The following is a 21,771-nucleotide window of genomic DNA, read 5'->3' as shown; positions in this document are numbered from 1 at the left end:
GATATTTCACGTCAGAACGATGGATTGGTTCAAATGGACCCTTCATGAGTTGAGAAAGGACTAGATTTAAATGCCATGTAGGAGGGGGCGGTCTCACCGGTGGATAGACCCTGAACAAGCCCTTACGAAATTGCTTGATAATCCTGGAAGACCACAAGGAAGGACCGGATCCTGTCCTTCTGAACCTTGACAAAGCAGCCAAATGGACCTTAATTGATGAATGGGCTAGCCCTGACTTAGCCAAGGACAGCAGATAAGGTAGGATATGATGAGGCGTGGAATTGAAAGGATCAATGCTTTCTTTCTTACACCAGCCACAAAATCTTTTCCACTTAAGGCGGTAAGTCCTGTTCGTTGAAGGAGCCCTTGCCTGGGACAGAACCTCCTTAATCTCTCTTGATAAGGGCAGGTTCATAAACTCTCGCTGCTCAGGAGCCATGCAGTCAGCTGTAACGACTGTGGATCTGGGTGCCAAATTTGTCCGTCGGACATTGTGAGAAGATCCGGCAGAATCCTCAAAGGAAAGGGAGGAGCTATCGACAACAGATGGAGCTCTGTGTACCAGAACTGCCTCGGCCAAGCCGGGGCTATCAGGATCATTCTGCACGGCTCCACCTTGATTTTCCTGATAAGTTGTGGTATCAAAGGAATGGGAGGAAAAGCGTAGACAAATGTCCTCGACCATGCTATCGAGAGCGCACTCCCCAGTGAACCTTGATGGTGAAGCCTGCTTGAGTAAGACCGGCATTTTTTCTTGGTCGGAGTGGCAAAGAGATCGATCTCCGGTCTGCCCCACTGGCTGAAGATCTCTTCCAAAACCGTCTGATTCAATTCCCACTCGTGGCTGACTGAGGATGACCTGCTCAGCCTGTCGGCGTTTTTGTTTAGGATCCCTGGTAAGTGTTCTGCCTTCAGTGATATCCTCTGAAGGATCGCCCATTCCCAGATCTGTTGAGCTTCTTGCGACAAAGTACAAGATCTGGTTCCTCCTTCCTTGTTCACATAGTGCATGGCCGTGGTGTTGTCCGTCCTGATAAGCACTTGGGAACCTTCTAGGCGAGGAAGAAAAGCTTGCAGAGCCAGTCTTATCGCCCTTAGTTCTAAAAGGTTGATGTGGAGATTTTTCTCCTGGGGCGACCAATGCCCGCTGACATGTAGGTCTTGCATCACTGCTCCCCAACCCGCCAACGACGCGTCCGTTGTCACTACATGTGGGGACGGGTCGCTTACGAAGGATAGACCTTGGGACAAGTTGTTTTGATCTGTCCACCATAAGGTCGCGTCTTCCATCCTCGGAGTGACCGTCACTATGTCCTCGAATGAACCGTGGACCTGTTGCCACTGGTTGTCCAGTTCTTCTTGCAGAGGACGCATTCTGAGTCTGCAATGGGGAATCAGTGGAATGCACGATGAAATCACCCCCAGTAGGGATTTGTATCGGTGTACAGAAAGACACCTTCTTGCCCGTAAGTCCCGAGCCAAGGTCTGTAATTTTTCCCTCTTTTCCAGAGTAGGGAAGGCTCTCGAGAGGTTTGAATCCAAGAGGGCCCCCAGGAAGCGAGCCTTTTTTGGCGGGACCAGAGAGGACTTCTCGTTGTTTAGAGGGAGGCCTAGATTCTGGAACAGATTCGTACAAGCTTGAACAGCCTCTAGCGCTTCCTCCCTGGACGGAGCATTCAGCAACCAGTCATCCAGGTGGGGGAAGACTTGGAAATGGTTCCTTCGCAGGAAAGCTGCTACTGGCGCCAGCACCTTTGTAAAAATTCTCGGGGCTGAGCGGAGTCCAAAGGGTAAAACACTGAACTGAAAATGTCTCTTGGCTACCGTGAATCGCAGAAACCTTCTGTGTGCTGGGTGGATCGGAACATGGAAATACGCATCCTCGAGATCGAGCGTGGCCATGAAATCTCCCGGATTGATGAGCTTCAAGATGTCCTGGAGAGAGACCATCCGGAAAGATAGGGAGATGAGATAGGTGTTTAGCTCCCTGAGGTCTAAAATGGGGCGCCATTTTTCTAGTGTTTTCCTCACCAGGAAGAACCTTGAATAAAATCCTTGTCCCCTTTGGTTTGAGGGAACCGGCTTTATCGCTCCCTTCCGGAGCATCTGTTGGACTTTGAGCCGCAGGAGACGCTGGTGTTTTGACGGAATGGCTGCCGGGGGCTTGGGTGGATTCCAAAGTATGCCCTTTCGGAATGATGTTGAGCACCCAACGGTCCGATGTTATTTTGGACCAGTTTTGAAGGTATTTGGGGACCCTGCCTCCAACTGATGATTTCTTACAGTAGGGTCCAGTAGGAAGAGCTAGGAGGCCGCTATTGGCGCTTGGACGAGTCCCGTCCTCGTGCAGCCTGTTTTCCCTTGTTGTAAGGCCTGGAGTAGTTTGTCGACTGGCCCTGGCGCTGTTGATAGGGCTGCCAGTATTGCTGGGAACCTGAGCCCGTGGAGGAGTAGCGCTGTTGTGTGAAGGACCCTCTATAGGTACCACCTCTGCCTCTGGCTCCTTTAAAGGGAGACTTTCGGTATTGAAGGGTCCCCAAGGACCTGGCAGTCTCTGTATCCTTCTTTATTTCTTGAAGGGTATCATCGATGAGTTTCCCAAACAATGCCTCACCATCAAAAGAAAGATCAAGGACCTTGTTCTGGATCTCAGGCCGGAACCAAGTCGCTTTGAGCCATCCTTGGTGGCGGAGGACTGCCGGCCCAGCCAGGGATCAAAACGATGTGGTTGCAATATCCATTGCACAATCAATGATTTCCATTGAAGTCACTTCTCCCTCCTGCAGGATCTTCTTTGTTTCAGATGTAGACTCCGGAGGCAGCTGGTCAACGGGGCATATATCGCACCAAAGCTGGCGGTCATATCTCCCCAAGATCGCCAGGGCATTAGCGGCCTGTACTAGTAAACTCGCCATGGAAGAGAACCTCTTCCCCGCATTGTCCAATCTCCGCCCTTCTTTGTCCGGTGGAGCTGTTAAGGGAGCAGAGGGGTTACGGGATTTTCTCTGCGCCACCCCCTTTTGTACCGCCTGTGAGATAACGGAATCTGGTCTTGGATGACCCGTCAAGGCTGCGGGACCCCCATCGGGTGCCTTGTATTTCTTGTCCAGACGCGGTGGCACAGGGACCACCGTCGCCGGGTTCTTCATGGCCTTAAGGCCCTCCTTCCACAAATGATCCACAATAGGGATGGACCTTGTCGATTTCCTAAAAGGCTCCTCGAAATCGTATAGAAAACAATCAGAAGTAACCTTAGGCATGGCCAATTTGAATCTGCCAGCCGCTCTCTCCATCAACTGATGAAAACCCCCGATGTCCGCTGGCGGGGAATCCGGCGGATCTGGGACTGGTGAAGCAGGATCCGCAATGATATATTCGTCATATTCAGTATTCGGAATAGAGTCATGATCCGACTGCTGGTCCCCATCTGAGGAATCATCATGGACCTCTTGCAGCCCGGATGAATCTTGTTGGAAGGATATCTGAGGCTGAGGTGAAATTTGAGCCTGTAAAGATGGCGTCACTGGTGAGGGCGAAAATACTGCCGGTGTAGCTGATGCTGCCGGGACATGAAGTGACCTATTCGCCCTAGATTTATAGTCTTGCAGCATGTTATGCAAATCTTGGAGAAAAGAAGATGGCACAGTCATCATATCTTGGCCCGAATTATGTTGCGACTGGGCCGTTTGATGATGACCACTCTCCTCCTGGATGTATTCACCCTCAGAGTCCGTCTCCTGGCACTTGACCAGAAGTTGGGAGGGACTATTGGCATAACTGTAAGCGTCCTGGTCCTCATCCTCTGACTCCCCTTCTTGAAAAAGCATAGTTGGTGGAAGGGGGGATACACCCCTCGGAGAAGTCATCTCCGGCGTGATTCTCGTCACAGAAATGGTAATCCTTTTCTCAGAGGATAATATCGTTGACGGTTCCGTCGTCGACGGCTGTACATGCGTAGACGAGATCGGGGTTGTCGAAGTCGTCGACGAGGAAACTGTGGGCACACCAGCCATCATCATCGTCAGAGTCGTCGTCGACGACGAGACTGTCATCGAAGTCATCGTCGACACCACTGTCGACGTCGTCATCATCGCCGTCGGTGACACTGTAACCTTCCTCGTCGACGCCTTCGTCGGCAAAGCCTTCGCCATCAGCGAAATCTTCATCGTCAACGTCATCTTCGTCGTCGGCGCCTTCTCCGTCGACGCTGACATACCTGCCGTCGACGGTACCTTCGTCGACGAAACTCCTTTCGACGCCACAGTCGACGATATCAACTTCGAATCCGGTTTTTTCGTCGATGGAACCTCCGCCTTCGACGTCTTTGTCGTCGAGGACTTAGAGCTCCTCTCAGAAGATTGAGAAGAAGGTTTTTTGAAGGCTGAGGCAGTCTTCTCACCTTTTGAAGGCGTAACAGGTCCCACTTTCTCCTTTTCACTTCTGTGAGGAGATTTGCTGGGACCCTGGCTCTCAGACTCACTGGGGGTCTTTTTAGAGGCCTTAGAAGGTCTTTCCACAGAAGGGGAAGGAGAATCCCTACCCCTCTTCACTGACCTTCTTGATGAAGACATCGACACTGCATCCTCACTGTCACTAGAGACAGTATCCTTCCTGGACTTCAGCTTCTGTAGCCATGTCAAGAGTCTACCCTCACGGTCCCAGAGGGTCTTGGTTGAGAAGGTGCGACAGATCTTGCAGTCAGCAGCCTGGTGGTCAGGATAGAGGCAATAGATGCAGTCTTTGGGCCTATCCTCCACAAAAAACCTTTTCTTGCCACAGGCGGAACAAGGCTTGAAAAGGGCTTTTTTCTTCTCCATTTCACTCATCCTGGAAGGTAGTCAGTAATCCTGAAGAGAATCTAAAAGATTCTGAAGAAAATATCCAAAGTAATTCCTTAGAAAAGTAGAAGTTGAGCAGAGCTCACAGGAGACTCCCTAAGCACAACGTGCGGTAGAAAATCTAAGGCTCTGAGGTTCCTTCGGGAAGGTTCTAAGGGGTGAGGCACTTCTGATTGGCTGATGCCAAAGTTTGGTCTCTTTTACACAAAGAGGGTGATATGCTACAAAAGGGAATGAGGCCTAGGCCTTTTTCCTTTGTCTTTTGTACCCTCAGCTATGGTATTGTTGTTACCGAGACTCCCATTCCGACGACGGGAAATGATACAAAGCATGGGAATCTATGAAAGTTCCAATACTGGCGTAAGTAGTAAATACTACTAGCATACTTAGATGATGCCTTACCAATATAATATTGCAGCCGCAATATACGGTGGTGGACTCTAGATGCACTTATAGAGTCACACTAAGGCCAAGGTATGACACAGTTTGGAGTGCAGAGGTAAACTCTTCACTGCGGAAAAAACAGAACATTCATACATGTCAGGTGGCAAAGGTGGTAAATTAGGGCAATTGAAGCCATCACACCAGGAGTTGGTTACCTGCTGGTAGAGTATGTGGGATATGTCTATTCATTGCTATCCTCTAGTCTTGTATGTTCAAGAATCTGTGGAGGGGACGCAAGGAAACAGATAAGTATTTAAAGATTGACTGATGGCTGGAAGGGGTGGTGCTTTTCTAGGTGATGGGGGTACTACAATGAGGGGTAGATGATAATGCAAAGGTTAGGCAAAGCTAATGATTTTGGCATAGACAGTAAAATTGGGTGGGACTGATGAAAATAATCTAAATTACCTTAGTAAAGTAGCGACATGGCGTGACATGAGGAGATCCGGGAAATATCACCGGGAGCGGGACATCTTGGTTCAAACTACGAGGGGGCGGGGGAAAAAAAGGGAGGGGGGGAGAGGGGAGAGAGAGACGGGGTTTAGTTCGGTGCACCCTTGAGATTAGCAGAGACCAGATGTCCCTGCAGAGCCCTGACCGAGTAAGATTACCTTGTTTTGTGTGGTTCACGATTTTATGGTTCCTCGCTCCAGGTGAAAAAGGAAAACAAAACGTTGCTGCAGGAAATAATCGAAAATACGAAATGTTTTAATAGAGCGATTCAGGAAAATATTTATTGTGATATTAAGTACAGTCGGTATAATCTAGCGAGGGTAGGTCTTTTACCTTCAGGTGAAGTTAATACCATACTCCAAGTGTGTGGTCTGGCTCTCTGGCGTCTCGACTGCAGTCGGAAGCTGGAGGCACCGGTGGGGGGATCTTATTTATAAAACGGACTTGCGCGCGTTTTTCCTTATTGATGAACCGTATGTGGATGCGCCGGACGCAGAAGTTCTTTGTGTCTGCAAAGGCTTACCGGGTAATGCAGGCTTGTATGGCAGCCATATTTGAATGACTGATGAATACAGGATTTCGAGGGTGTATAGCTATTCTGTGTGTGGGAGTTACCAGTTACGTGTTTAGAGGGTCCTGCCTGAAGTTATATATGTGTCTTAAAGTTATGAAAGAACATGTGGGGATCTAACCTTATCCTGGTGCACGGGTAAGACAGGTACCCATTTGTGGTGGTCATAGTGGAAATGCGATGGTGTGTCTGTAAGGAGGGTAGGTGATGTAGATGTCAGAACTATGGGCGGGATAGTAGAGTATCTCAATTTTCAGCATGGAATCTAGGTGTGAAGATAGATTGATGAGTTAATGGTAACATGCTATTGATCAACCATAGTTGTATTTTAGGACCTGCTCTCAAGGTAATTCATTGTTCATTCCTGTGGCATAGGTGTTGAGAGTGAAAATCCACTAGACCTCCCTGCATTTACGTATTTGGGTGCTTAGTGTGCCTGATGATTTCCGGATTTTCTCAAGGATGAGCCAGCGAATCTCATTGGCATTATGCTTTGCTTCCAGATAGTGTCTGACTAATGGTGCTTGGGTTTTGCCCGTTCGAATAGCGGACTTAGGTTAGGAGAGTCGTGTGGACATCATCCTTGCGGTTTCGCCTACATAACCAAGATTGCATGAGCATAGTAGTAGGTATACCACATTGGTGGTTTTGCAATTCGTCAGGGTTTTCGGTTGTATGGGTACATTGTTGTAGGACCAATTTTTTGTCTCAATGGCAAATTCACATGCAGCACAGGAAAGACATTTGTAATTGCCTGTAACAGGTGTGTTTCCAGTTAAAGATGTTTGTATTGGCTCAGTACTTTTAGTTTGCATTCTTGACCGCACTATTAGGTCTTTGAGAATTTTATTCTTCCTGTAGGCAAAGACAGTTGTGGGTAGATGTTGTTCTTTAGGTCTTGTGGCATTTAAAATATGCTAATTGGCATTGACTATTTGTTGTAGTTTGGCATTCATGGTGGAGTGTCTTGTTATGAATACCATTTTGGAATTTGACTCTTTTACTTGGGGTGTGAGCAAATGTTGTCTGTCTAAGAATCTGGCTCTTTTATAAGAGTCACGAACCAGACGTTTTGGATAGCCCCAGGTTATGAATTTAGTTTTCATATCTTCTGCTCTTTTGTCGAAGTCTGCTACCGTGGAGCAGTTCCTTCGAACTCGTAAGAACTGGCCAAAAGGGATGCTAGATTTTTGTGTCTTCGGATGGTAACTCGTATAATGTAGAAGTGTGTTACGAGCTGACATCCAGTATTGAATGGTGTCGAGAGTAGAGCTTAGGATGGAGTGATCGTGAGTGGAGGCAACCTTGAGGTAGATTTGAGTGTTGTCTGCATAGAGATGATAGTGGATACCGGATTTACTTAGGAGATATTCCAGTGGTTCTAAGTAGAGATTGAACAATGAGGGTGCAAGTATGGAGCCTTAATGAACACCTTGACCTACTGTCAAAGGGCATGAAAGTCTGTTTGCTATTTTGATCATTTGGGATCCATCAGAGAGGAAGGAAGAAAACCATTTAAGCACAGTGCCCTCCATGCCCATTCTCTGTTGATTGTTGAGGAGAGTGTTGTGATTGACAGTGTCAAAGGCTGCAGAAAGGTCAAGTATCTGCTGCACGTCATCAATCACTGGCAGCAAGGCTGTTTCAGTGTTGCAGTTTTGGATGAAGCAGGACTAAAAATTGTCAAGAAGATCATTGTCCTTGATATGACGAGAGAGTAGTTTCACTACACATCTTTCTGTGATCTTCTCAAGAAAGGGTAGGTTAGTGATGGGGCGGAAATTGTTGAGGTCATTCGCATCAGTAGTGGGTTTTTTAAGCAGAGGGGTGACCTGCCCAGTTTTGAAGGAGACAGGAAGGGAGCCTTGACAGAGGGAGAGGTTGACCAGAGTGGTCCAATAGGAAAGAGAATGGGTATAGAAGTCAATGGCACTAGGGATGGGGTCAAGAGAATAGTTGGAGGGCTTTGTTTCGAGGATGCAATTGAGGAGGGCATCTTCTGAGATGGGGTCAAAGTTCTGCCAAATGGCTAAGGATTTGTGCTCCTCTGGAGGGGTAGGATGAATGACCTGATCCACAAGTGATTTCCCTTTTTCGTCAAAGAATATAGCGAAATACGCTGCTTTCTTTGTAGAATCCTCCAACTTGGACGTTGGGGAGAGCAGTTGGGATTCTTGATGAGATTGAATAGTTTTTTAGATCTATTTTTGGGTGAGTCAAGGAGGGTTCTGAGGTGCGACGCTATCCCAAGGAAGATGTGCTTGTGGTACTTGGATCTTGCTGAACGAAGCGTGGCCAAATTATCGTAGGAGGGTGCTTGCCTCCATTGTTTCTCCAGGCATCTTAGGTGCTTCCTTTCTTCATAGAGGGATTTGTTAAACCAAGGTGCTGAGGCAGTGGGCATTTTCTTTTTGCTTTGGAGAGGAGCAACATTATTGATTTCGACTGCAAGGACTGTGAGGCATTGGGAGGTGAGCTCGTCAACATCTAGGTTTGGGTCTAGCCTTGGAAGTGATAGCAAAGCTGATTCACAGAGGGAACCAACGTCAATATTTTTAGTGTCACGGAACCAGGAGGTAGCCCTCTTAGGTTGGCCAAGAGTTATAGAGTGTGATAGGTGAAGAGCGAAAGGGATGAGGAGGTGGTCAGGCCAGTCTACATAAATAGGGGTAACGATAGAAAGCATGCCTGCTTTAGAGATAACAAGGTCCAGGATTGAGCCCTTGGAGTGTGTTGATTCTGTGCAGTGTTGGATAAGATCGTTTGCAGAGAGGAAGGTGGCCAGCGAATTCGCAGAAGCGTCTTGCAGTAAGCCCAAGTGGAGATTGAAGTCACCCATGAAGGTCTAATTGTCACTTTGCGAGTATTGGTCGCTGATGAAGTCAGTGAGTTCCTCTAGAAACGAAGGGCCGCTGCAAGGCAGGCGGTAAATGGTACGGAATCTGAGGGGTGAGCGGTGGTGTAATTGAAGCTCAAGAGATAGGCATTCAAAAGTGCGGAAGGAGCTGATAGGAAAAGACTTAAGTTGAAGGGAGTTTCTAAAGATGACTGCAACACCTCCCCCAACTTTGTCAATTCTGTGATTCCTAAATATAGAATAGCCTGTGGGTAATAGGAGATCAAACATAGAGTGAGAGGTATCGTTGAACCAGGTCTCTGTGAGAAAAGCATGTCAATATTGTGAAGAGTGATGATATCGTAGATTTCAAGTTTGTGTTTTATTGCAGATCTGCAGTTGTGGAGCAGACAGGGCAGCCCTGTCAAGACTGTTTTGGTGACATGGCACTTGGGCTATGAAGGGTGATAGGGATATTGGGCCAGATGTAGGTGGCCAAATACCGGTCGGTAACGGCCGATTTCGGCCGTTACCGACCGGTATTTGGTTCTTGAGATGTAGGGGGCCCTATGTTTTAACGATTCGGTAAATTTACCGATTCGGTAAATTTACCGATTCGGTAAAATACTGAATCGATAAATTTACCGAATCGGTAAATCTGGATGTAGGTGGCACTGAAAACAGTGCCACAGGCCCTTTAGAATTCGTTATTTACCATCAAATACTATTTGATGGTAAATAACGAATTCCTGTGTACATGCACATCTGTGCATGTACACCTGTGCCATGAGGCACACATACATGCCCTAAGGGCATGTATGTGTGTCACATGCCACACAAGCCTGAATCAGGGGCAACAGGGTGTCAAAGTGACACCCTGTCCTCCTTGTCAATTCGGTAATTTTACTGAATCGGTATTTACCGATTCGGTAATTGCCGTTGGTTCCTATGGGCCTCAAGGCCCATAGGAATCAATGGCAATTACCGAATCGGTAAATACCGAATATTACCGATTCGTTAAATTATTCGGTAAAAATTCCTACATAGCATTTACCGATTTGTAAATACCGAATCGGTATTTACGAATCGGTAAATGCCATTTACCTACATCTGGCCCTTAGTTCTTATACGGGGGTGCTCGGGAGGGTTTGGGTGGATGCTTGGTTCTGACAGAGGAGATGGTTGGAATAGTGTAGATAGTAGGGTTACTAGGAGATGCAAGTTGAAGAAGTGTGGCGTTTAAGGGCTTGTGTGAGTTGACGATGTTTGCAGATGACAGGTTATGCTTGGCTATAATGGAGTTTTCCAAAGGAGTTGAGGTGTATCGAAAAGTGGAAATTCTGGAGCTTAAAAGTGAAATGGAAGCTACAAGCTTGGAGATGGAGGTGATAAGTGAGCCTAGCTTATTTTCCAGAGAGATTAAGGCAGAGCACGGATGGTTGGGTGGCTTGATGGAAACAGGAGGGGGTGAAATTGGTGGTGGAAGGGAGGGAGCGGTGGGGGGACAGGAGGACAGTTGAGGTATAGGGTTCATAGGTGGGGAAAGGTGGAGGTTGAGAGCGGGGGTTGGTGTATCAGGTGAAGTGAGAGTAGTCTTTGTTGGCGTTGCAAGAAGGAACGGAATTAAGGACAGATTTAGGGTGAGATGGGTGCGGATCAAGGTGGTGGGGTAGAAGAAGAGGGGAGGACTGTATGTAGGAGGTTTAGAAGGAAAAGAGGGGAGGTGGTTGGAGAGGTCCTGACAGCTAGGAGAGGTGGCTGTGAGGGAATGGGCATCCGGCAGCGTGAGGGGGTAGGGAGATAGGGAAGTTGAAGAAAGGAAATGGCTCTGCTGGGCCCGAGGGAGAGAAATGGACAGGGTTATCAAAGGGGGAAAAGGGGTAGCACAGCATTGCTGGCGGAGTGGGGGGAAGGAGAGAGATGCAATGGGTTTGTGGAGAAATCGGGGTAAATAGAGGAGGAGGGGGTAGAGAAGAGGGGGAGAGGGAGGAATAAGGGGAGCGTAAGGAAAGATAACTGGGGGAGAAGGTTGGAGGAGAGGTGGACTAAAAAGGGGGGTTGTAGGTAGGAATAGGAGGGAGGAGATGAGATTGGAGTGCCGGGATGGTGCAGATTGGATGAGGAGCGTATTAGCTAGAGGTAAGGCTGAAGTGATGAAGGGGGGGCCTGCTATGAGGAGGGAGGAATGGGGGAGGAGGGCAGGGGGGAGGGAAGAGGGCAGGCCTGTACTTCTCGAGGATACAGCCTATTTGAGTGTAGGGGGGGTCAGGGGAGGAGAAAGGGAGCAAAGGGTGGAGCTTGATGAAGAATCAGGGGATAACCCGGCCGCAGAGGAGGGGCGTAGAGAGGGGAAAAGGTGGTCAAAGAGAGAGAGACAGGTGTCATGCCTTGGATCATGACAGTACCATGGTTATAGAGTGAGATAGTGAGGGAGCCATTGAAACACACAGAGGGGGACATTTTTAGTTCTTTCCCATGAGGGATAGAGGAGGAGGAGGTGACATTAAGTGAATTATATAAACTGGTGGACCAAGAGGGGGTGTCATGAGTGAAGAAGACAAAATCGTTTTTGAGTCTCCCAAAACAACCATTGTAAAATTGATCAACAAAAAGGGAATCAAGGAAACATTCAATGTTGTTATGCTTCAGTCGTTTGATTGAAGCTTTATTCTGGTTGGGAGGATAAATGATTTTGTAGCAATTAATTCCAGCCTTAACTCGAGAGGTGTCCATGTTGGGAGAATCTAGGAAAGCGGTGGTGAGGAGAAGTATAAGGACATAAAGGGGGCACATATTCCAGACGTCGGGTGAAGATATCTGAAATAATGTGCTGTCCGGGAAGTGAGGTGATTAGGAACAGGTTGTTACTTCAGAGCAGAAGAAGATGGGGGGCTTGGGAGTCTCAAAGATTCCGCTGGTATTTGTTGGGCCCTTCATCTAGGTAAACATGATTCCACCTGGCACTGGATAATGTTTGCAAGGGAAAAATTTACATATGACAGGGCCAACTGGACCACTGTCAGTACCATCACATAGCAAATTTAGTAAAAGTAAAATAGATCATAAACGAGCACCCAATAACCACTTGTGATCACTGTACTTAGCATCAGCCTATAACAAAAACCACATTCGGTACCAACGGCATTGAATACCCATAATCTCAACAGACTAATATTGGACCCAAACGTCCTGAGAATCACTAATATTACGGGCATAAGGCACAGGGTGGAACAAAATCTCACTAGCATAACCAAAACATGCAAGACAACCTCATCCTCATAAGACCACCTTTAGAGGTACTCAGAACAGGGTGCATAAATCATAATACATGCAAACCATTTCCTAGCAACACACAATCGTAATAGGGCCTAGTGTCCAACACACCTCCCAGTCTCCCTGGCCAACTGGCCGTGTCAGAGGGGGGCTCAAATGTCCTGTATTCAGAAGGTCAGGGCTGCTGCCAATGCAGTGAAGGTCAAAGGAGGCACACTTGCGCCAACCTAAGCATTGCAGCTGGCACTAAGTGCTAGGCAGCTGTGAGGGAATGGCGTGAAGGAGTGCATCTCACTCCTAACTCAGTCAGAACTGTCCCCACGGATAAATGGTGCAACTGGCACTACTTGCTGCGCAGCTGTATTTGAGGGACAGGTCGCCAGGGCACTCAATGTGGTTGTTCCAGGCCGAAGACCCATTAGCTTTACCCCTTTATGTGTCTGTGTAGGGAGCGCACATTGAGGAGGATGCATGTCAGGGCTTCAGTGGTGCGGGCGTCCAGTGTGGGTTCAGAAGTAATGGGGGGGCTGTTGATGGTAAAGGATTTTCGGCAGTGTCAGCAGGAGAACTGACCATGGGTGGTGTTCGGCGTTGATCTCTGGAAATTGTTGTTTCTTCCGGGGTTGAGTGCGAGGAGGGCAGCTGAGTTGTTGCAGTTGAAGGTCATAGATCCAGGGTTCCTGGCGCTGCCAGCGGATGGATCGCGGAAGGTGCAGACTGGCTTGCCTTTGGCGCGTCTTCAGCGCGTCTGCTGCGCAGCCGTGCATCAGCCGCCATTAAGTAGGGGAGGGGAGAGGGAAGCGCAGCTGGGAGGCGGGAAGCAGGCAGGAACCGGCGGGGGAGGGGCAGCAATGGCAGCAGCATTGGGAAGGGCATGGAAGGCTAGGGACACGGGAGCAGAACGGCACAGAGGACACAGGTACAATTATTGGCACAGAAAAGGCAGAAAATGGAGAACAGCAAAAAAACTGAAAAATGGCTCAAGACAGACACGGGCACAAGGAGAAAGACAGAAAAATGGCTCAAAGACAGACACAAGCACAGAGACAGAAGACAGAAAAATGGCACAAGGACAGTCACAAACAACAGCGGCCAGCAGAAGAGCAAGGCTCTCCCACTGGACCACCAGGGATGAGGCGTAGGCAGGAGCCTGCGGTGGAGGAGGGTCTCGACACCTACCTGAGCGAGTAGATCCCGGTGCCCTGAGAATGGCACTTAGGAACGGAGCTGTGGGGGAGAGGAGGTCAGAGGTCTTACTCCATTCTGGAGGAAGTGTATTGTAATGCTATTACCCCTTTCAGAAGCAAGTTTACGGTAATGCAAGATAGAGCCGTTAATTTAGATATAGTGTCTCACATTATACTGTGTGTTTGTGGAGAACGTCACCTGGGCAGGAAGAAGAATCCATCAGGCTATGAGATTGTTTAATCTGGACGATAGACCTGTCTCGTCAAAACCCACGTTCGCCGTTTGGGATATGAATCCGTTATTTCTGTAAAACCATTTCCTCTCTGGGTCAATGAATCCTTCAGTATGTTGGGGTGCAGAACTCACACTTCCTTGTCTTTCGATCCCTCCCCCCCCAGACCCAGTCATATGCAAATCCGTATTGACCGTACTCTAATAGGAACAGTCCAGCCTGAATGCCAGACCAGGACCACTCTGAACCATACTACAAGCAACCTAAGTCAGGCTTCACCCTTATTAGGGCTTGCCAGTCGGGTATAGCTTGGTTCCACTGGCAAAGTGTGCGCAGGACCCATATAGGGACATACCGGTTCAATTTAGGGCATCACACTGAAGTATACAGAAAAGTGATGTATGGAAAGCTTGAATTAATCTCAGCCACTGATAATTACTCAGTGCCACATGACCATTCACTGTTATTTTGAGCACCATGCCACCTCAGTTTTGAGCCAGCCATATCCTAATCAGTTTTGTCTCGTCTCCAATGGGAACAGTCCAGCACAAACTACTGGTTTTGGGTTTACTGTGTTCCGGTTCAGAGAGGACGTAGCTTGTCAGTTTCTGGCTGAACTGTCTTTAATGGAGCACAGTAAGCACTGATTTGCATATGTTTGTGTCCAAATTAAGGTGGAATGTTGTGCAAAATAGCGATGGACTTGGATGCAGCCCCAAGTAATTACCAGCGGCTGAGATTATTTCAAGCATTCATCCATCGCATTTTTGTATATACCTTTACATCACAGGTGGTCAAACTCAAACCTCAATGTGATTGACCTGCGGGCAACCAACCACTTTTGGACAACCCCCTCTGCACACATGCAGTATTGTCAAATGAGCATGTATTGCTTTTGATGATCAGACCGTAAGATTTGGATTAACCCCTCAATATGAAGAAATGATTATGCTTGTAATTGAAAAGATGTTCACTTGAAATTTGCTCTAAGCATTAATGTAAATGTAAATGTAGTTGAGCTTATATAGCGCACAGCTACCCGCAGTGGGTGTCCCGGCGCTTGCTTAGGGAACCCGTCCTGATATTCCCCTGTGTGATAGCCCCAGCAGGGTATCCACAAGGTGAAAGTCAGGCATCCCGCCTTGAGGGGCCGTTGTGGAGATTAAGCAAGCTATTGCCCAGAGTCGCAGAGGGTGAACCCGTGAGTCGAGGAGGCACCGGATCGAGAATTATCGAGTCCGTGGAATTTTTAGCCCAAGACCCGCCGAGGCGGGGAATTGAACCCTGGTCCAGGACCGATCTCAGCTTCCGGGTCTGCCGCCTCTAACCCTTGAGCCACACTTCTCCATTAATAAATTGGTGCATCTAAATAGACACCAACAAAAGATTGCTTCATAACCATTAGTTGTTTCTCTCGTTTGCTATAAGGAATACAAATCATTAGGAGACCACTTGCTGCCCTGATGTGAGTCCCACATTGAAATCAGAAGTGGACAGAAAAATCGATTTTCTTAGGAATCTCTTGTATTTAAACTAGTGTCTAATTTCTTTGTGTATCTGATGTCCAATGTGGAATGAAAATTTGTGTATTGCCATTCATACTATTTAGATTGTGGCCTTTTCCTCACTGTCTTGAAAAGGAAGTAAAAATAGATCTATAACATTATTTAATACATATATATTTATTTAACATTTAATGAACCCTTATGCTGCACGTATTGCTCCTTCTCTGTAATGTATTGTTGATACATTTATTTGAGAATGATTAAAAATGACTTTCTTTTGGAGCAATATTCTCTTGTGACTTGTGATTACCTAGGCTCTTTCAGCGATTAAATGGTGGAACTGTTCTTTGGTACACCAAAGTTAAATTGGATATAAGTAAGCCTAGTGTTTTTTAGAATGTGTACTTTATTATCTGTAGATATTGTGGTGGAACTGTTATGTTATTGCTATTTGTAAAGCGCAACTGTTACAAAAAAGGTGTCCTGGCGCTAGGAGAAGGCCTGAAGAGGAATCAAGCCAGACAGAGAGACATGCGCATCGGTTTAGATCAATTTGTGAAAAGCCAAGTTTTTAGTGTCTTCCTGAAAGCAAGGAGGTTGGTCATGCTTCGTGACTGTCGTGGGGGAGGTCTGCAGGAACCAGGAATGTTTCTGCTATGTTGATGTGTACAAATATATGACATTAATTTGTTTGCATATTTCTTTCAGCAAGGAGTACCCGGTGGTACCGAGGAGCACAGTCAGACAGAAAGTAGTTTCTACTCACAGCCCCTTCAGTGCAGAAGCCACACGGAGCTCCTCATCGAACCTGAGCTCACAATATCAGTGTGAAAATGGTGTGTCGAGCACTTCACAGGATATCCTGCCCACGGCAAACCCATATCAACCTCTCGCCCAGGAACATGGCCAGATATACCATTGCACAAAAAGGAAAGGTCAGCCATTATTCTATAGAAAAAGGCAAACTGATTCCAATTAGCTCGACAATTCTCTAGTTGTCTGATGCACCTACTGGCATTTTCAATTTCATGTACACTAAAAAAATACTGCTTTCCTAATTTCTATACTATTTGCTGTTACATTATTTTATGATTATTGACTCTATTTAGAATGTCATTTGAATGGCATTCCTGCTACATTTAGTTTCAAGTGTCTTTTTACTCGAAGTATTTTTAACAATATCCAGTGAAATTTCTTGACTTTATTAATATTTTGAGTGGGTAACTAAGAACAATTACATTTTCTAGATTGTCCCTGCCTACAGTGATATTGAATACCTCTTCAAATTAAGGTTTTACAAAAACATTCCACACACAAATATAATTTTAAATTTCATAAAAAGAACAAATGAACTGTATTCACTTGGTCATCTTGTCAAGTCACATAGATAAGGTTTAGGGTTTACAAACTAGAGATGTGTTAAGTTCTCTCAAATTGTATATATGTTGCTGGAAGTTGTTTCCGTAGCCTGGATCACAGAATTCTGGGAGGCCTTTTGTTCAAATATGAAATTCCAGTTTAATATAAGTTATGTTTTTCAATTTTCTCTTCCTTTTAAAATGTATTTTTAAAAATTGGAACACAGATAAATAATAGTTTATGCTGCAACATCTACAAATCAAAGTAGCCTCCCTATTTAGACTTCTTTCTAGGCTGGGACAGTGTGGTACTCAAAAGCCATTTCATAGCATTTCTTTTACCAAGTTTGGTGGAAAGACCCTTCTTTGGAGAACTGGATTGTGTTCTCTTGTTCATTTGATGAAAACTTTTTCTTCCCCTCCTTGAAACAGTTTTTTGCGTTTTCCAGTGTATTTGAAAGTGCAGGGGGTTGCATGCCTTGGTGAAATATATATTTTTCCGCTCATATACATATTTCTAAATTCTTCATAACTGGTTCTATCAGATGTCTTTTTCTTACTGAGACATGGCTACATGATAGCTCCGCTCCTGATATGGTTGAAGCTCTTCTTCCTAGTTATTGCATTACCAGGTTAGACAGGCAAGGCGAAGGAGGGGGTGGAATAGCCATCATATATAGAAACACCTTAAAGGCCAAATTCTCTCCCCTTAAGGCTGCAAATTGCAAAAGTCTTCTTTTCACATTGATCCCTACTCCAACTTGACCTTTTCTGACATCCTAGTGTATATGCCACCAGACCCATACACACAATTTTTGCAGGCTCTTCCTGATATGTTTCTTGATTTAGCTATAAATAGAGCAAATTTTGTCATACATGGGGATTTTAATTTATATACTGAAGTGTCTAATGATGTGGCGTCTAAGAAGTTATTTGACTTAGCGTCCGTGCAATGAAAGCAACTAGTAAAAGGGCCTACACATGAAAAAGGCCATACCCTAGACTTAGTGTTTGGTAACACTGACCTCCTCCAGGTGTAGACTCCTATTCCCTTAACCTGATCAGACCAATTTCTCCTCCCACACATACTAACAGTTTCCTTATCTCCCTCAGTTAAGCCTTTGAGCACGCATTGGGAACATTGTTGTCTAAGTTAAATGTTGAGGACTGGTCAGAAGTCTTACCAACCTCAAACCTGACCTCACCGGTACAGTCACTTCATCCACTCATTGTTTCAATAAATGGACCACTACTTCTTTAAACAAGGTCTTTCCTGCTAAGAAGTTTAAGACCCCCCAACGGGAAACAAATATCCCCTTGGTTTAAACAGAACCCTTTTGCTCTGAAAAAAGGAATGCAAAGTACTAGAAGATGTTAAAGAAAGTTCTATGATGAGGCATGTAAATTGAAGTACAGGAACACTATTAGGCGTAGGCATTACCACGCTGAAATAAAACCTGCCCAATCTGCGTACTTCTCTATGAAAAATTGAGCATTCTGCTCATTCTCCTACAGAGATCTTTTGGATCTTGAAGGATATCATGTAGCCAAATTCTGCAGGTTCTGCCCTAGAAGATTCAGCTAAGTACAGCAATAATTTGGCGTTATTTTTCCAGGGAAAGATATTAGACATCTACTCTTCTATCCCTGCAGTCCCCATCAGTGAGCAGCATTTAGATAGGGAGCCTTCTACTGTTCAATTCAAAGGGGTACTTACTGCTTTTCCTGCACCTATGGTAAGCTCACTCTCTGATCTTTTAGCAATGGTAAAATCCGGCTCCCCCCTAGGTCCTGCCCCCATTCACATCTTCCACCATGGGTTTGATAGCATAGCCCCCAACTTGGTTGACTTGTTGAATCTCCCCCTTTTTTTTTGGTGAAGTTCTCTCACAATGGAAACCTGCGATAGTGAAACCGCTTGTAAAAAAACCAGAACTTGATCCTGTCTGCTTCAGTAATTACAGGCAGATCTCTCTTCTACCAACTCCGACAAACCTCTTGGAAAGCATGTCAATAAACATCTTTCTGCCTTCCTTTAGTCTAATGAAATCCTCCACCCCACTCAAATGTCGTTTAGGCAACGGCATAGCGCAGAGACAGCCATGTTGATTGTGGTTGAGGATCTCAAATCTCTCCTGGACGAAGGAGGTTCGGCAGCTATCATTCTACTAGACTTGAGTGCGGCCTTCGACCTGGTAGACCACCACACACTCATCCATTGTATTTCCAAAGTCGGCATTGAAGGTTAAGTCTTGAAATGGCTCCTCTCCTTCCTGAAGAATAGAGCTTTCCAAGTGTTTTACCATTCCTGGTATTCTGAGAGCCTCTCATTGAGCTGTGGGGTGCCACGTGGCTCTTCTTTGAGCCCAACTATTTTCAACTTTTATGTGTTCTCCTTGGCTGAAATTGTCTATTCTTTTGGGTTGTCTCTGGTTTCTTATGCAGATGACACCCAGCTGGTGATTTCCATCTCCACTGATTCCAGCTCTAACCACCGCAGTCTGGTCCCTTGTCTTTAGGAAGTGACCAGATAAATTGGCAATTGCAAACTGAAGGTCAATGAGGATAAGACCAAAGTCATGGTCTTGGGCAATATTTTCAGCAGAAATGTCCCAACTCCCCTGCCTGACTTCTTGGAAAATCTTTCTAGTCCCAAAGAGGTGATAAAGAGCCTGGGTGTGTGGCTAGACTCCAGTCTTACTACGGAGCACCAATCAAACAAATTTGCAGTAAGCTGTTTTGGTGTTCTTAGAATTCTAAGAGAAATCCTTAATCTGTTACCTTTCATAGTCAGAAGACTCATTGTCCAGGCTCTTGTCATCTCTTGCCTGGACTAGGGTAAAGCTCTCTATCTTGGTACCTCTTACTATGGGATGAATAGACTTCAGACAATTCGAAATGCTGCAGCTTGACTTCTTATGAATCTTCCCAGACTCCAGTCTGTCAAGAAGGCATTGAATGATCTCCACTGGCTTCAAGTGAGCAACATGTTGAATTTAAGGCCCTCTGCATTATGCATAGGTCATGTCTTAAAAAACTGTTGAGATCGCCAGCTAGCCATACATTCCAGGAATGTCACTATGATCCTCCTCCATCCACTTGCTGCAGGTCCCTCAGTTAGAAGATATCCTTGTGGACGCTGGTCTTTCTTTTATCAGTCTAATTCACAAAGGAGCCAAGAGGGAATTACGGGTAACAGCAGGGTGGCCCTCCACTCAACAAACATCAATATCAAGAAACCCCTGTACCCTGGACGTTGGCTAGCACTCCTCTAATAAATGTAAAACTTCTTTAGCCTGGAACAGTACAATATCTGAATCCAGTTTTACATCCCCTCAATATATAGCCGGGTATGCTATATCTATGTCTATACCGTCCAAATCAAACCATTGTTTGCATGTAAAAGGGGAGATTCCGGACGGAATTCAACTCGACAAATCCATTACGAATAAACTGATGTCTGCTCCACTGAAACAGTACATCCACTCACAATTGATATATAAGTGAAAGAATACAAGAATTGTGTGGCGAAAAAGGATGACACCTCACGGGCGAACAACCCTCGGGCAATTGGCAGATGTTACCGATTTATAGCCCCTTTCTCATCATTGGTTGTCATTCCTTTTCAGACAAAGAAAGAAAAGGTAGAGTGTCCAAAACAAACCATACGTGTTAAAAGTGAGACAGGTGCAAATTTGGAGCTCAAACAATCGCTCCCTGATTGTGACACAATAAGTGATTAAAATCAACAGGCACACCAATGGCACAACTTTATTCCTAAATCTGGTGTCTACTGGCGAACTAAAAAGGCTGGTAGCTTAGTTTCGCATACCAATACCTGCAGCCGACATGTTTCACTGCCTTTTATACCTTATGGCAGATTCGTCAGGGCTCACCACTCGGTCACTGCACCAATGTTGGACATCGTAACTCTGGGAACTGTCGAGTTGAAAACACAACTTGGGTTTTAAAACACCTAAGGACTCCACTCCTGGCTTTCTCAATATATGTGCATAATATGCATCAAAAGAAAATACTTAAAACAGGGGATAGATCACCCTCAGCCAGCCACGTCATCACATACCAGCTGGTGAGGGAAGAAGTGGCTCTCAATACAAGCCTGTTTCAAAGATTGAAACTCATCTCTTGTCGATTGTCGCATCAATCTATAAATGGTAAAAAACTGTAAGAATTCTGTGCACTACTAAGCTGCACACGCTGTCACGGCCCAACCATTATAATTACTAGTGAACTAGTCTAAGCCACCAAAACTACCTGAAAGTTTTGGGGGGATTCGTCAAGCGGGGGCCAGAGGGAAATTCTGACAAGGCTACAGCTCGAACGGCTGAACGGAATTATACCAGATTTGGCAAAATGGTAGGGACTGGTATGCAGCAGTGCCTTTTGTATGTTTGGTGTAAATCCCTCCAGTAGATATTGAGAACATTGAATTTGAAATTTTTCAAATGGCATTTTCTTTGGGACCTTTAGACACGGCTACAGCCCGAATGGCTGAACGGAATTACACCAAACTTGGCAAAATGGTAGGGACAGGTATGCAGTAGTGCCTTTTCTATATTTGGTGAAAATCCCTCGAGTAGTTGTTGAGAAAATTGAATTTGATCAAATTACATATCTATATGCGCTCACCGTACGCACACAGTACGCGTACGGTACGCGTATCGTACGCGTACGTGCGTGTACCCTTACGTGCGCGAGCGAGGTTCTGATTGGCTGGCAGTCAACTGTCAACATTCCAAACTGTCCAAACAAGGAAGTGTTGGCCACCATCTTGTTTTTCAGGAGAACTGAGGCACAAGAGAGCCCAAAACAAGAGTGGAAAACACGAAAAGGGGGCAGAGTAGAGACCCCGCAACCCTCTAGCCCTTCTCAGGGGGTCCCAAAAGGACCCCCCTAGGGGAAAAAAAATGGTGTGGTACGCGCACCGTACGCGTAGGGTACGAGTACTGTGCGCTTACCCCGCGATTTAAAAAAAAAAAGGGCTAGGAGGTCAGGGGGTCTCAACCCTGCCCCCTTTTTGCGTTTTCCACTCTTGTTTTGTGCTCTCTTGGG

At 46.0% G+C, this 21,771-nt stretch overlaps 1 protein-coding gene across 3 annotated transcripts in view; it reads left to right on the top strand.

Moving 5' to 3' along the window:
• TBX5 (T-box transcription factor 5) overlaps positions 1–21,771 on the top strand; it is a 474,913-nt gene that overhangs the window by 419,491 nt on the left and 33,651 nt on the right. For all 3 annotated transcript variants that reach the window (XM_086944743.1, XM_086944741.1, XM_086944742.1), the window contains exon 8: positions 16,049–16,275. In XM_086944743.1, coding sequence (XP_086800869.1) covers positions 16,049–16,275 — 227 coding nt within the window. The remainder of the gene's footprint in view (positions 1–16,048; positions 16,276–21,771) is intronic.

Source organism: Lissotriton vulgaris, chromosome 11 (assembly GCF_964263255.1).
Source record: "Lissotriton vulgaris chromosome 11, aLisVul1.2, whole genome shotgun sequence".
Classification (NCBI taxonomy): Eukaryota; Metazoa; Chordata; class Amphibia; order Caudata; family Salamandridae; genus Lissotriton; species Lissotriton vulgaris.
Note: the sequence above shows the minus strand (reverse complement) of the source record. Positions and strands in the feature narration are given on the sequence as shown.